The sequence below is a fragment of the Corythoichthys intestinalis genome, chromosome 4, assembly GCF_030265065.1.
Source record: "Corythoichthys intestinalis isolate RoL2023-P3 chromosome 4, ASM3026506v1, whole genome shotgun sequence".
Lineage (NCBI taxonomy): Eukaryota > Metazoa > Chordata > Actinopteri > Syngnathiformes > Syngnathidae > Corythoichthys > Corythoichthys intestinalis.
In genome coordinates, this window is record NC_080398.1 from 37,908,863 (window position 1) to 37,922,290 (window position 13,428).

At 36.5% G+C, this 13,428-nt stretch overlaps 1 protein-coding gene across 3 annotated transcripts in view; it reads left to right on the forward strand.

Moving 5' to 3' along the window:
- Positions 1-9,081, forward strand: part of inpp5b (inositol polyphosphate-5-phosphatase B) — a 55,409-nt gene extending 46,328 nt beyond the window's left edge. The window contains exons 16-23 of one of the 3 annotated variants that reach the window (XM_057833458.1): positions 120-230; positions 3,335-3,500; positions 3,569-3,804; positions 6,007-6,114; positions 6,206-6,290; positions 8,303-8,430; positions 8,510-8,621; positions 8,697-9,081. In XM_057833458.1, the coding sequence (XP_057689441.1) occupies positions 120-230; positions 3,335-3,500; positions 3,569-3,804; positions 6,007-6,114; positions 6,206-6,290; positions 8,303-8,430; positions 8,510-8,621; positions 8,697-8,800 (1,050 nt within the window). In that variant the 3' untranslated portion in view covers positions 8,801-9,081. The remainder of the gene's footprint in view (positions 1-119; positions 231-3,334; positions 3,501-3,568; positions 3,805-6,006; positions 6,115-6,205; positions 6,291-8,302; positions 8,431-8,509; positions 8,622-8,696) is intronic. The other 2 variants (XM_057833459.1, XM_057833460.1) reach the window with 2 other exon arrangements.
- Positions 9,082-13,428: the final 4,347 nt, after the last annotated feature.

Below are 13,428 nucleotides of genomic sequence, written 5' to 3' on the forward strand. Positions count from 1 at the left end.
GGGTCATAAAAAATAGCTAATACCTTAAGGACAGTATGACGGAAATTTTTTGCAACGGGTAATCGGTACATGTCTACTACTGGAAAATGTATTTTAAGTGGTAATTTATTTGTGTCCAGATCAAGAGAGTGAACACAGACTCCTACAAGAAGACCTTTGAGGAGATTGTCTGCAATTTGGACAAAATGGAAAACGAGTGCATTCCATCTGTAACCTTGTCAAAACGAGAGGTAAAGTTAAAGCTATATTTAGTTTTAACTACCGTAATTTTTGGACTATAAAGCGCACCTGACTGTAAGCCACCACCCACCAAATTTGACACGAAAACAGCATTTGTTCATAGATAAGCCGCACCGAACTATAAGCCGCAGGCGTCCTCGCTGTATTATGGGATATTAACATCAAAAGATATTAACCGGTATCACTTATTTGACAGCGGCATCATAAGATGTCATAAGACTAGGGCTGTCAAACGATTAAAAATTTTAATCGAGTTAATTACAGCTTAAAAAAATAATTAATCGTAATTAATCGCAATTAATCGCAATTCAAACCATCTATAAAATATGCCATATTTTTCTGTAAATTATTGTTGGAATGGAAAGATAAGACACAAGATGGATATATACATTCAGCATATGGTACATAAGGACTGTTTTTTTTTTTTTTTTAATTATAACAATAAATTCACAAGATGGCATTAACATTATTAACATTCTGTTAAAGCGATCCATGGATAGAAAGACTTGTAGTTCTTAAAAGAAAAATGTTAGTACAAGTTATAGAAATTTTATATTAAAACCCCTCTTAATGTTTTCGTTTTAATAAAATTTGTAAAATTTTCAATCAAAAAATAAACTTGTAACCCGCCATTGTTGATGTCAATAATTACTTACACAATGCTCATGGGTGCTGAAGCCTATAAAATCAGTCGCACCCAACCGCCAGCAGAGGGTGGCAAAACTCCATAAAACACAACAAGTGAGCGTTTCACTGTACTTAAATCTGTCTGAGTGGGGCATCTGCGTTAATTGCGTCAAATATTTTAACGTAATTAATTTTTTAAAAATTAATTAACGCCCTCCTTGTGCCCTGCGATTGGCTGGCAACCAATTCAGGGTGTCCCCTGCCTACTGCCTGAAGTTAGCTGGGATAGGCTCCAGCACCTCCGCGACCCTCGTGAGGAATAAGCGGCATGGAAAATGAATGAATGAATGAATAATTAACGCCCGTTAACGCGACAATTTTGACAGCCCTACATAAGACCAAATGAACCACCTTGAGGCTTTGAAAAAATTTGCTTCATTGCTACCAGGAGCTTCATTTGGCCTTACTTCTCCATTAAAGACAGTCAACCTCTGCTGCCACCTGCTGTAATCACTGTTGTCGTCCAACATGCCTCCTAGCATGCATTGCAGCACTAAAAATGTAAAAATCAAACAAAATTAGTTTTCTGTGCTAATTATTCCTTCAGTTACTGTTTCAATTGTTTCATTAATTGCTAGTTATGGTATTTGGTAACACTTTATTTGACAGTGGCGCCATAAGACTGTTATTAGACAATCATAATTATGACATGACACTGTCATGCTATCCGGCAAATTATCTCACTTTTGAATGGATGTAAAAGATCCAAGCTGTACATAAATGGAGTTAGTGACATAATTTGCCCGATGACACTTAATGACATCTGTCATAAGCATTCATTAATGCTCATGACAGCGTCATGTCATAATAATGACGGTCTTATGGCAGTCTTATGACCCCACTGTCAAATAAAGTGTTACCTATTAACCCAAATAAATAAACAAATAAGCCACACTGGACTATAAGCCGCAGGATTCAAAACGAGGGGAAAAAGTAGCGGCTTATAGTCTGAAAATTAGGGTAAGTGACTGCCATTGATGGTGGTAAATGTAAAATGCTGGCATTGAATGATTGTTTTAATGCCATTAACGGCGAAAGACGTTCAATCCATTTTGACTGGCAGGGGCTAGCGGCGATTGAACAATCGTTGCTAGTAGGGTTGTTCCGATCATGTTTTTTTGCTCCCGATCCGATCCCGATCGTTTTAGTTTGAGTATCTGCCGATCCCGATATTTCCCGATCCGATTGCTTTTTTATTTTGCTCCCGATTCAATTCCAATCATTCCCGATAATTTTTCCCGATCATATACATTTTGGCAATGCATTAAGAAAAAAATGAATAAAACTCGGACGAATATATACATTCAACATATAGTACATAAGTACTGTATTTGTTTATTATGACAATAAATACTCAATGGCATTTACATTATTAACATTCTTTCTGTGAGAGGGCTCCACGGATAGAAAGACTTGTAATTCTTAAAGGATAAATGTGACTTTGTATATTGTGACTAAATATTGCCATCTAGTGTATTTGTTGAGCTTTCAGTAAATGATACTTTAGCCATTTAACTGTTCTGCCCAAATGCATGATGGGAAGTGCAACCATGACTGTGCATAATGGTACTAATTGATATATCTTCTCTGCGTTGCGAAATAACATCGGGTGTTTAGAAAAAGATCAATTACTACCTTTCTTCCCCACATTGCTTCCCACAATATTTCTAATCGTAGGGAGAGGGATTGTCAGGCTTTAGCCAATTAAAAAAAAAAGGCTCCAAAAATTGCCAAAATTAACTCTACTCATTTTACGCTGACTTTTAGCTCTATATATAGGTAAAACGGCGCCATTACAGATTGAACGCGACAATGCGTGAGTGGGTCGTGCAGCACATGCGTTAATAGCGTTAAATATTTTAACGTGATAAAAAAAAAAATTTAATTACCGCCGTTAACGGGATAAATTTGATAACCCTACCTTAAGCCTAAACTAAAGACTCTGGATGAGTGTAACATATTATGTCTGTAACGTTAAAATACAATTAGAAAACGATTTAATTACAAAAAATATATATATATTAAAAAAAGGCATGTCCGATATTTTTATGCCGATTCCGATACTTTGAAAATGACGTGATCGGACCCGATCGATCGGGACATCTCTAGTTGCGAGCCCTCCAGGTTAAAATGGATAGGACGTCTATTGCCGTCAATGGCAGCCATAGTCAATTTATGAAATAATGTTAAAGCAGTTTGAGCAGTAGAGCTCATTTAGATTTATTTTCTAGGTGTCAGTGTTGTAAGTGGAAATACGCCAAAATGATGTGTGGTAAATGTAAAAGCAGCTCATTTTTAAAGCCACTCTGGTTCATTTATCACTGTCAGTGCCAGACAATGAGTTGACACTTGTTAGGTCAAAATATATAAAGGCACGTTATCGTGATGTGCATGCTTTCTCTCTCAGTTCCACTTTGAGAATGTGAAGTACATGGAACACCAGGCCCGGACGTTGACCCTGGTCAACGATGGCCAGGTGCCGTGTCAGTTTGAGTTCATCCAAAAGCCAAACGAAACCACGTATTGCAAGCCCTGGCTCACCGCCAGCCCCTACAAAGGCTTCATCGCGCAGGGTGAGCCACGCTTCATGTGACTCTCTATTGGATTTACACATTGCATACTTAAATGTCTTAATCTCTAGGCGCTTCCATGGACATCGACCTCGAGGTCTTTGTTAACCGCCTAATGGCACCTGACCTAAATTCTGGCAAGCAAGAAATCGAGGACATCCTTGTTCTTCACTTGGAGCGCGGCAAGGACTACTTCATCTCGGTGACCGGAAGCTATCTGCCCAGTTGCTTCGGCACCCCCATCCACGTGCTGTGTCGGCTGAGGGAGCCAATCCAGGACATGTCTCAGGAGACCCTACGACAACTGGTGGGTGACTTTTTTCTCAAGTAAAAACGGAATTGAATCTGTTATAATTAGGGCTGTCATATGATTAAAATTTTTAATCGAGTTAATTACAGCTAAAAAATTAATGAATCGTAATTAATCGCAATTCAAACCATCTATAAAATATGCCATATTTTTCTGTAAATTATTGTTGGAATGGAAAGATAAGGCACAAGACGGATATATACATTCAACATATGGTACATAAGTACTGTATTTGTTTATTATAACAATAAATCAACAACATTATTAGCATTCTTAAAACGATCCATAGATAGAAAGACTTGTAGTTCTTAAAGGGTATGAAACGGCAAAGGGGGTGTGAGACATCAATTGAACCGTTATGTGCCAAGATAACAAATATTGATAAAGTTAACAAAAAAATCAATCACATTAATGAGCAATTATCGAAAATAGATCGAAAATGACGAACATTTCCGAAAGTGTTCCGGAAACAGCCGAATGGGGCGGCGACGTCACTACAAGTGATTGACAGTCGAGGCGGAGCCGGGTGCCATTGTTTTTTAACGACGAGAGCGTAGCGTTGGGGTTTGTTTGACGAAAACATCACAAAAATGGTTCAAAACTGCTGTGCTATGTGGTGTACAAATAGCTATTTATCGGAATATAGTATCCATGAGTTCCTGAACGCGAAAAAAAAAAGCTGGACTACGCAGACAATGGGTAAAGTTCGTAAAGAAGAGCTAGTGAAGAAGAAGAGCAAAGAGGGCTAATTTTCTAGAACCAGCGGAGCCTCCGGCACGGTTTTCTGTGGTGCGCATTTTCCACCTGAAAGCTTCTCGAACTATGGACAAGTGAAATCGGGTTTTTCTGCAAGATTGCTGCTCAAAGCAGATGCGGTGCCCACCATACACCAGCCACCTAAATGTCCCGAGATATCAAGAAAGAGAACGATGACTGGCAAAGGAGGCTAAGGCTAAGCAAAGGATGTATAAATGTATAAATGCATGCATGTATAAATTATCGCTCGTAAAATATATAGAACAAATCTTCTGATCCCATTCATATTTGTGTCTGTTGGCAGAGCGAAAAGCTATGATAGCGCAATAAATGATAATTATTCTATACATTATTTTGCGGTCACAGTGTATCAGCTTCACAAAAAGAAATGCAAAACAAATCATTGGTGTTTCCCACACGATCTGCTGCCGATGTTTCATCAGTGTCATTGCTCCCCTCAATGACCGTTTCATTACGCTGCATTGGCGTTCGTTTGGGCTCAAATTGGTAACCTAAAACACCGATTAAAGCTTCGTAACTCTCCTCGTCACCATTAGATGAACTTTCGTTACGTCCTTCTACGTCGGATTCGTCGCTGAAACTAGAAACGAAATTGTCTGCCATCATCGCCGCCATTCAGTATTAAAGCACTGAGCCTTTTTCTTGTTGAAGAAACACCCCGCACTGTCAATTCTGAATTCTCTTTTATTGACAACGACGGGTGTTTCTTCATGAGGGAACCTGGAATATGTGCAGAGCAGGATGAACACAATGCAACAGCATAAACAGCTCAAAACACCCCTAATTCTCCCCTCCCTAGAAGGAATTATATTGATGCAGACAGGCGCTGCCCCCCTAGTGGCCAGTGGCACTCTCTTCACTTGTAATGACGTCACGCACACAATCTGCCAGATGTCGGGCGCCGGTCGTTTTAGCTTAACAATCGATCCAAATTTCTCTCATTTTCTTGTACGTAATTACACGGTGGCATGATATGAATACAAAAGGCATGCGTTAATGGATAAATGATGGAATATTAACATTTCCCCAGGGGTTGACATACCCTTTAAAAGATGAATGTTAGTACAATTTATAGAAATTTTATATGAAAACCCCTCTTAATGTTTTCGTTTTATTAAAATTCGTAAAATTTTCAATCAAAAAATAAACTAGTAGCTCGCCATTGTTGATGTCAATAATTACACCATGCTCACTCAAGGTACTAACCCAAATCAGTTGGACCCAAGCGCCAGCGGAGGGCACCAAACACCAAAAAATAAGTAACAAGCGGACATTACACTGTACTGTCATTTTAATCTGTTTGGGCAGGGCATGTGCGTTAATTGCGTCAAATATTTTAACGTGATTAATTTAAAAAATTAATTACCGCCCGTTAACGCGATAATTTTGACAGCCCTAGTTTTAATTCAACTGTTCGAACAGATGGCCACATCAGTGAAAGAGACACCGGCAAGCACAGAAAAGCCACTGGACATTCCAAAAGAACTCTGGATGATGGTGGATCACTTGTTTCGGAATGCAAGCAAACAGGTCGAGAAATTTGATTATTATGTTTTGTTAAGGTTTTTTTTTTTTTTCTTCTGACTTTCCTGTTGACTAAAAAGCTGCTTTTGCCTGATAGGAAGACATATTTCAGCAACCTGGACTCCGGAGCGAATTTGCAGAAATAAGGGACACGCTTGACACTGGCATAGCGGATTCTCTTTGTATCCTTCAATCAATAACGTCAAACTCATTTTCATTGCTGGTCACAGTTTCCTTCAAAGGACTGTTGGGCAGGGGTGAAAAAGGGCCGGAACAGTCCGGTACGCCGGAACGGTAAAAGATTCAGGGCCGGAACAGTGCTTTGATCCCGAAGATATGACCGTAACCGTCAAACCCCTATGTTGAAAAAAAGCCCGCTATGCTGCCACACAAGCATCTCGTCTCCATAAGCAAAACAATCTAATAACGTCAGATTTACATATGGCATAAAACACTCAGGTGACTTGAAGTTCCGTTCTGAGACCCCCAATTTGGCCAAATTTCAAAATTGACCTACAGTGGGGCAAATAAGTATTTAGTCAACCACTAATTGTGCAAGTTCTCCCACTTGAAAATATTAGAGAGGTCTGTAATTGTCAACAGGGCTAAACCTCAACCATGAGAAACAGAATGTGGAAAAAAAAAACAGAAAATCACATTGTTTTTAACCCTTTAACACCTAAGCCTATTTTGGCCGAATTTGCATGCATTTGATGGTGCCTTTATATTTCAAGGAAAAAATTGTTCACAATGGCCAAGTTGGGTCCCTTTTTTAAGGACACCTTGAACTTCATGTTCAAACTGTCGTTTTCTTCACTGACCAATTACAATCCACATTTTGGACCCAAAAAGACAAAAAAATCCCCAATTTTTTTTTCAAAATTTGTAACGTTGATGTCCCATTGACAACCAAACATGCTTGACCAAACGTTTTGAAGCTTGATCATATTTATTCTACTTGTTAGTATAAACATTCAATAGAAAAAAATAAGATTGAATAGTTTTATGTTTGACAATTCAACACAAACAGCAAGTATGGTCATAGGCGTTTTTGGCTTTTACACATACTATTGTCAAAACGGGTTATATGCAGTGCAAAATAGTGAGGAAAAAAATATAAAATATATCATCTAACACAAAAAGGGTTTGGAGGATATCTCTTTGTGAAGTTAGGTATAATACCCATCACCTTATCTAAAGTATATAGTACATGCAACCAAGCTTTTCGAACACTCATCTTTATAAAATTTGAAAAGATTATAGTGAAGAAAAAATATATATAACATTGAAAAAAAGTATTTTCAAAAATATTGACAAATAGTTCAGTTCAATTCTAATTTTTCTGGCATACGACCCAATTAAGTTTTTTTTTTTTTTTTTTTTTTTTTGCGAACTCAAGCTTCTGCATGAACAGGTCACGGAGCTGCATCACACACAACGTCACACAGCCTACTCTTTCGCCGTTTGCGCGCTGCTGTCAGCCTGTCACTTCTTCTCGCCGAGACGCCGACTCATCCCAGGAAAACAACGACAAATACGGCTCATCTTCTTCCTTGAGTTAATGAAATAATGCATTAGCTTGCGCTAAATTTAGTTTTAGATTCATTCTGCACGTTTCAAAGTCGCTCGCTCAAACTGGCCGTTGGTTGCTTCAGCATGCCTCCTTTTCCTTAGTTGGCGCCTCGCTCGGAAATTTATTAAAAATGTCCACATTCGGTTCGCTCTTCTTGACATCACAACGGCTCTTGGGATATATGTAGTCTTTTGTGCTGCTTTCGGTTTTGAAAAAGGACAAGAAATGATGGAAATATGGAGATAGATACATGGTCCATGCAGCGTTTTAATGCATATTTATGAGTGCAATAAAACTATAAAACTCAAATGACATTATCTCCCGTTTTTCTTGGTCGATTGACTTCAGATAAAAACTGGTGTGGACATCAACTTCCGTAGCTTCAAACGAGACCAACCAGCAGCACGTGGGTGACGTAATTACAGCGTGACGAAGCTTCAAAGACGACATGCGTAAACGCGTCGCTGCCGACACGTTCGGTGTTAAAGGGTTAAAGAATTTATTTGCAAATCATGGTGGAAAATAACCCGCTGCATAAAATGGAGCATTTCATTTCAATCCAAATCAAATTAATCTCATATTTCTTGATCGATCAATCCTTGACTTTGCGATGATGCATAGCTGGCAGCAACCACTCTGTAGCCGAAGCATTGCTTCTCTTCCTGGATGCGCTTCCAGATCCCGTTGTTCCATACTCCTCCTACCAGGAGTGCCTCGAATGTTGCTCCGACGCCTTGCAGTGTGAGAAGGTACTGTCTCCACCATTATAGTTCCCTTTTATTTAAATCAATCCATTAAAAATGTATTTCTTCCCTTTTTTTTAAAAAGGTTATTTCCATGCTACCTCAGTGCCACCGAAATGTTTTTAACTATTTAGCCGCCTTCCTGCGAGAGCTGTTGAAGAATTCTGCAAGCAATCGATTAGATGTTACCATCGTAGGTAAGACAGCAAAGTCTTGAGTGTGATGTAATTTCTCCTAAAATTGTCATAATGATTTTGTATCTCCACCGGCAGCCACTATTTTTGCCTCATTGCTCCTGCGGTCGCCGAGCAAGCAGGACCTCACGGAGAAGAGGAAAGCGCGAGAATTCTTTCAGCACTTCTTGGGCTCACCTTAGACTGAGAACCACATTTAAATAAAACACTAAAACAAAAAAGAATTGTCCTATATTTGACATAATATTGTCAATAATGTTGCATATTTTCTTGAAGAAAAAACATTAAAAAATATATAGTGTATAGATAACAAGTGACCATATGATAGTGTGTATTTTCGATCCGTGCATTCATATTATTGTCAAGCCTCTTTTTATGTTTATTTAAAATATAGATATATATGTTTCTGATCTAAAATGTAATTGTTTTATACATAAAAAGTTGTTTGAAAATGATTGTTTGAATTTTGATTTTTGACTCATTAAACTTCCCATGGAAGGATTTTACAGAACATATTCACCACTTTGGAATACAAACTACAGTACTACTTTTCTTTGTATTTTCTGAACATTTTTCTCAGTGCATTATGGCACCACGCTGCCTCCCACAGTTGAGTGGTAGTACTACGTCAGGCTCGTCCAATTCAATTAGGTTATTTTTTGGTGAAGTCGGAACTGATTTAGAATGTGTGCATGGAAAATAAACAGCGTAAAGAGTTCAAAAAAAAAAGTCTTGCAATCAGTTATGTGGGGGAAAAAAAGCAAAATATTAGTGAGGGACCTAGTTGCAATATTTATCTTGTTTTTTTATGTCAAATTATTTTGTAACATTTCACTTAGAATATCAGTTAAAACTTGCAAACCTACTGCTGTTATTTAGGGGGAACATTTGTTTTTCCTGACTTATTTATTTTTTGGTGTGATTATTTAATGTATTTCAAATTGTGTATTTTTTTAATTTGATAGTGGTTTTTTTTCTTCAGAATTTTTTTCTACAATTCTGAAGACATTTTCCTTCATTTTTGAATATTCTATTTTGAGGAGATTTTTTTTTTTTTTTTTTTTTTTTAACTTTTCAGATATAAAAATGAGTACAAACTTTTTTGATATTTAGAAAACCAATTAATGGCACACACACAAAAATGAAAAACATTACTTAAATTAACAGACATAGTCAGGAAAAAAGATTTTATATATACACTACCGTTCAAAAGTTTGGGGTCACTTAGAAAAACCACAGTTACAATTAAAAAATTTTAATCGGGTTAATCACAGCTTAAAAATTAATTCATCTTAATTAATCGCAATTAAAACCATCTCTAAAATATGCCATATTTTTCTGTAAATTTTTGTTGAAATGGAAAGATAAGACACAAGACCGATATATACATTCAACATACTGTACATAAGTACTTAATTTGTTTATTATAACAATAAATCAACAAGATGGCGTTAACATTAACATTCTGTTTAAGAGATCCATGGATAGAAAGACTTGTAGTTCTTAAAAGATAAATGTTAGTGCAAGTTATAGAAATTTTATATTAAAACCCATCTTAATATTTTCATTCAAAAAATAAACTAGTAGCTCGCCATTGTTGATGTCAATAATTACACAATGCTCATGGTCCATAAAATCAGTCGCACCAAAGCGCCAGCAGAGGGAGACAAAACAAGTAACAAGTGGACATGACACTGCTGTCATTTTAATCTTTGAGCGGGGCATGTGCGTTAATTGCGTCAAATATTTTAACGTGATTAATTGAAAAATTACCGCCCGTTAAAGCGATAATTTTGACAGCCCTAGTTATTTTCAATGGAAATAACATTAATCAGAAAACACTGTACATGATTATTGGGGTAAATGACTATTCTAGCTGGAAACGTCTGGTTTTAATGCAATATATAGGTAGTTTTGTAAACTGAGCTCGCATACCACTGTAGCATGTCGGCTAAGACTGAACACTTGAAGCGCCGTCACCCACTTGTAATTTTGGAAGACAACAAGAAACAACAAACTTGCGGATTGTAAGTCCATACAACTTTCTAACAATTTTTTTTTTTTTTAATTGAAGTTGCCTTTATGTGCGTTGTTATCAACGTGCATTTTCATTTAATAAAATAATTCATATTTAATATTTTATTTAATTATTATTAAATTTATTAGGATCATGGAAGCTCCCTCATGGGGAAAATATATATATACAGTATGTCCTGTAAATACATAATATAATAAAAATATATATGGAAACAGCACTGGCCTGCTTACTGTAATCCATGACTGCACTAATGTTAGTTACTTTATAAAGTATTATTGTGTATATACTAGGGCTGTCAAACGATTAAAAATTTCAATCGAGTTAATTACAGCTTAAAAATTAATTGATCGTAATTAATCGCAATTCAAACCATCTATAAAATATGCCATATTTTTCTGTATATTATTGTTGGAATGGAAAGATAAGACACAAGATGGATATATACCTTCAACATACGGTACATAGGGACTGTATTTGTTTATTATAACAATAAATCAACAAGGTGGCATTAACATTATTAACATTCTGTTAAAGTGATCCATGGATAGAAAGACTTGCAGTTCTTAAAAGATAAATGTTAGTACAAGTTATAGAAATTTTATATTAAAACCCCTCTTAATGTTTTCGTTTTGATAAAATTTGTAAAAATGTCAATCAAAAAATAAACTAGTAGCCCGCCATTGTTGATGTCAACAATTACTTACACAATGCTCATGGGTGCTGAAGCCTATTAAATCAGTCGCACCCAAGCGCCAGCAGAGGGCGGCAAAACTCCATAAAACACAATTAACATGTGGGCATTTCTCTGTACTGTCTTTTAAACCTGTCTGAGCAGGGCATGTGCGTTAATTGTGTCAAATATTTTAACGTGATCAATTTTAAAAATTAATTACTGCCCGTTAACGCGATAATTTTGACAGCCCTAATAGATATAGTAGTATACTGTAAAATTAATACTATATATTTAACTTTTGTTACTATGATTATGTGTGACTTTCATTCAAAATAATTGTGGTAATATTTCAGTGTGCACTCTGCTTTATCTATTTTCAGGTTACAACAAACAAAAGTTTTTTCCCCTCCTCAAAAAATGCGGAATGCACACCAGAAAGAGCATCTGAACTCACACAAATTATTCTGAAAATGATTGTCTGGGACATGAGGCCCATTGCAATTCATTTTAACATTTCTAACAATGTAGACATACCACAAAAACAGTATGAATTGTTTTGACTCCTGTTAAAAAGGTGAAGCAGGGGTGAAAGTGGCTAGAATTTCTTGCCGGAACTCCCCGACGTGAAGGTCGCCACGGAGCCAGAAATTGTATTTATTTATTTTACTTTTTTTTTTTTTTTTTTTGGGGGGGGGGGGGGTGTCAAACCTCTTAAACTACTGAAATGCAAAGAAAACTGTTTTAGCAGTTATTTCTACAACACATACAAAAACTGATTTGCATTCAAAATTGTATTCTTTCAATGATTTGCAAAATAAAAGTTAACAAAAACAGCAATAATCCCAACTAGTGCTGCAACGATTAATCGATTAACTCGAGTACTCGATTAGAAAAAAATATTCGAATTAAATTTTGTTGCCTCCAGTATTCATTTAATTAAAGTGGCGTTGTAATGTTTTATTTTCGAAGTGTTTACATTTAGTTTATTAATTAGGGTGGATACAATGCCCTCTGGTCTGCCTCATTTCACATGGCTGAATCCAACTGCTCCCTGTTAAGACCAACGTAAGCCAAGTTTTTCTTTGGGCTGATGTTTTTTAATGCATTCGTAATTTAGTTTATATGTATATTTAGCCGTTTTTAGTGGGAAAATGACCCTGAACCATTTGTTAAGAGCAATGGGAAAAAAAAGTTAGCATTTTATAGCATTTAAGCTAGCGGACGTTTGCCATGTAAGTTAGCCAATTGTTCTTTTGTTGTACATAGATCCTCATTTATTTATTTTTAATACCGTTTGAGGCTCAGCTCAGGTATTTTTAATTTTTCATGTTCCTTTTCTGATTACTCGATTATTCGAACTAACTAGTTCATCGATTAATCGACTACTAAAATAATCGATAGCTGCAGCCCTAATCCCAACCTCCATCTCCTAATTTTTATTTTCCCTCAATTCCTCACATACTAAATGCCAGATCTCAATCTTAACTACTTAAGAACATAGGATATACATTAAAATTGATGTTAATGTAAACCAGGGGTCGGCAACCTATGACACGCGTGTCAGCACTGGCACGCGAAGGGTTAACCAGTGACACGCGAGCGCATGGCAAAACAAAACAACAACAAAAATGCGTGTTATGTTTATTGTCAGTTGTATCTTTATCAGTTGCTGAAGCGCCCCATCTTGTGGCCGTTTTATTTATTGGTTCTAAAACAGTAGAAGAAAAATGCAAATAGGAAGTTCTTCAAATGTGATTCAGTGTGTTACATGGCAGCTCCACTCTCACAACTTCTGTGGCATTTGTGTTTGTTAGAGCAACGTCTGTGAGTATTTTGTTGTCAAATTGAGAATTTCACTCTTTATATTGTCTTTAGGTTGCATGTTTGAGGGGAAATGTGTTTGATATTTCTAATTAAGAACTACTGAATACAGGCTAATTGTGTTTGCATATATGGATGGCATTTATGTTATTTGCAGCATTGTTGCTGATTGCATGTATTTTGTCATTGTTTTAGTCTCACAAAAAAGGAAAGAGAGACATAAAGGATTACTGAAAACATCCGGAGTGTGAACCTTTTCATGTTTAGCTGCTTGGATA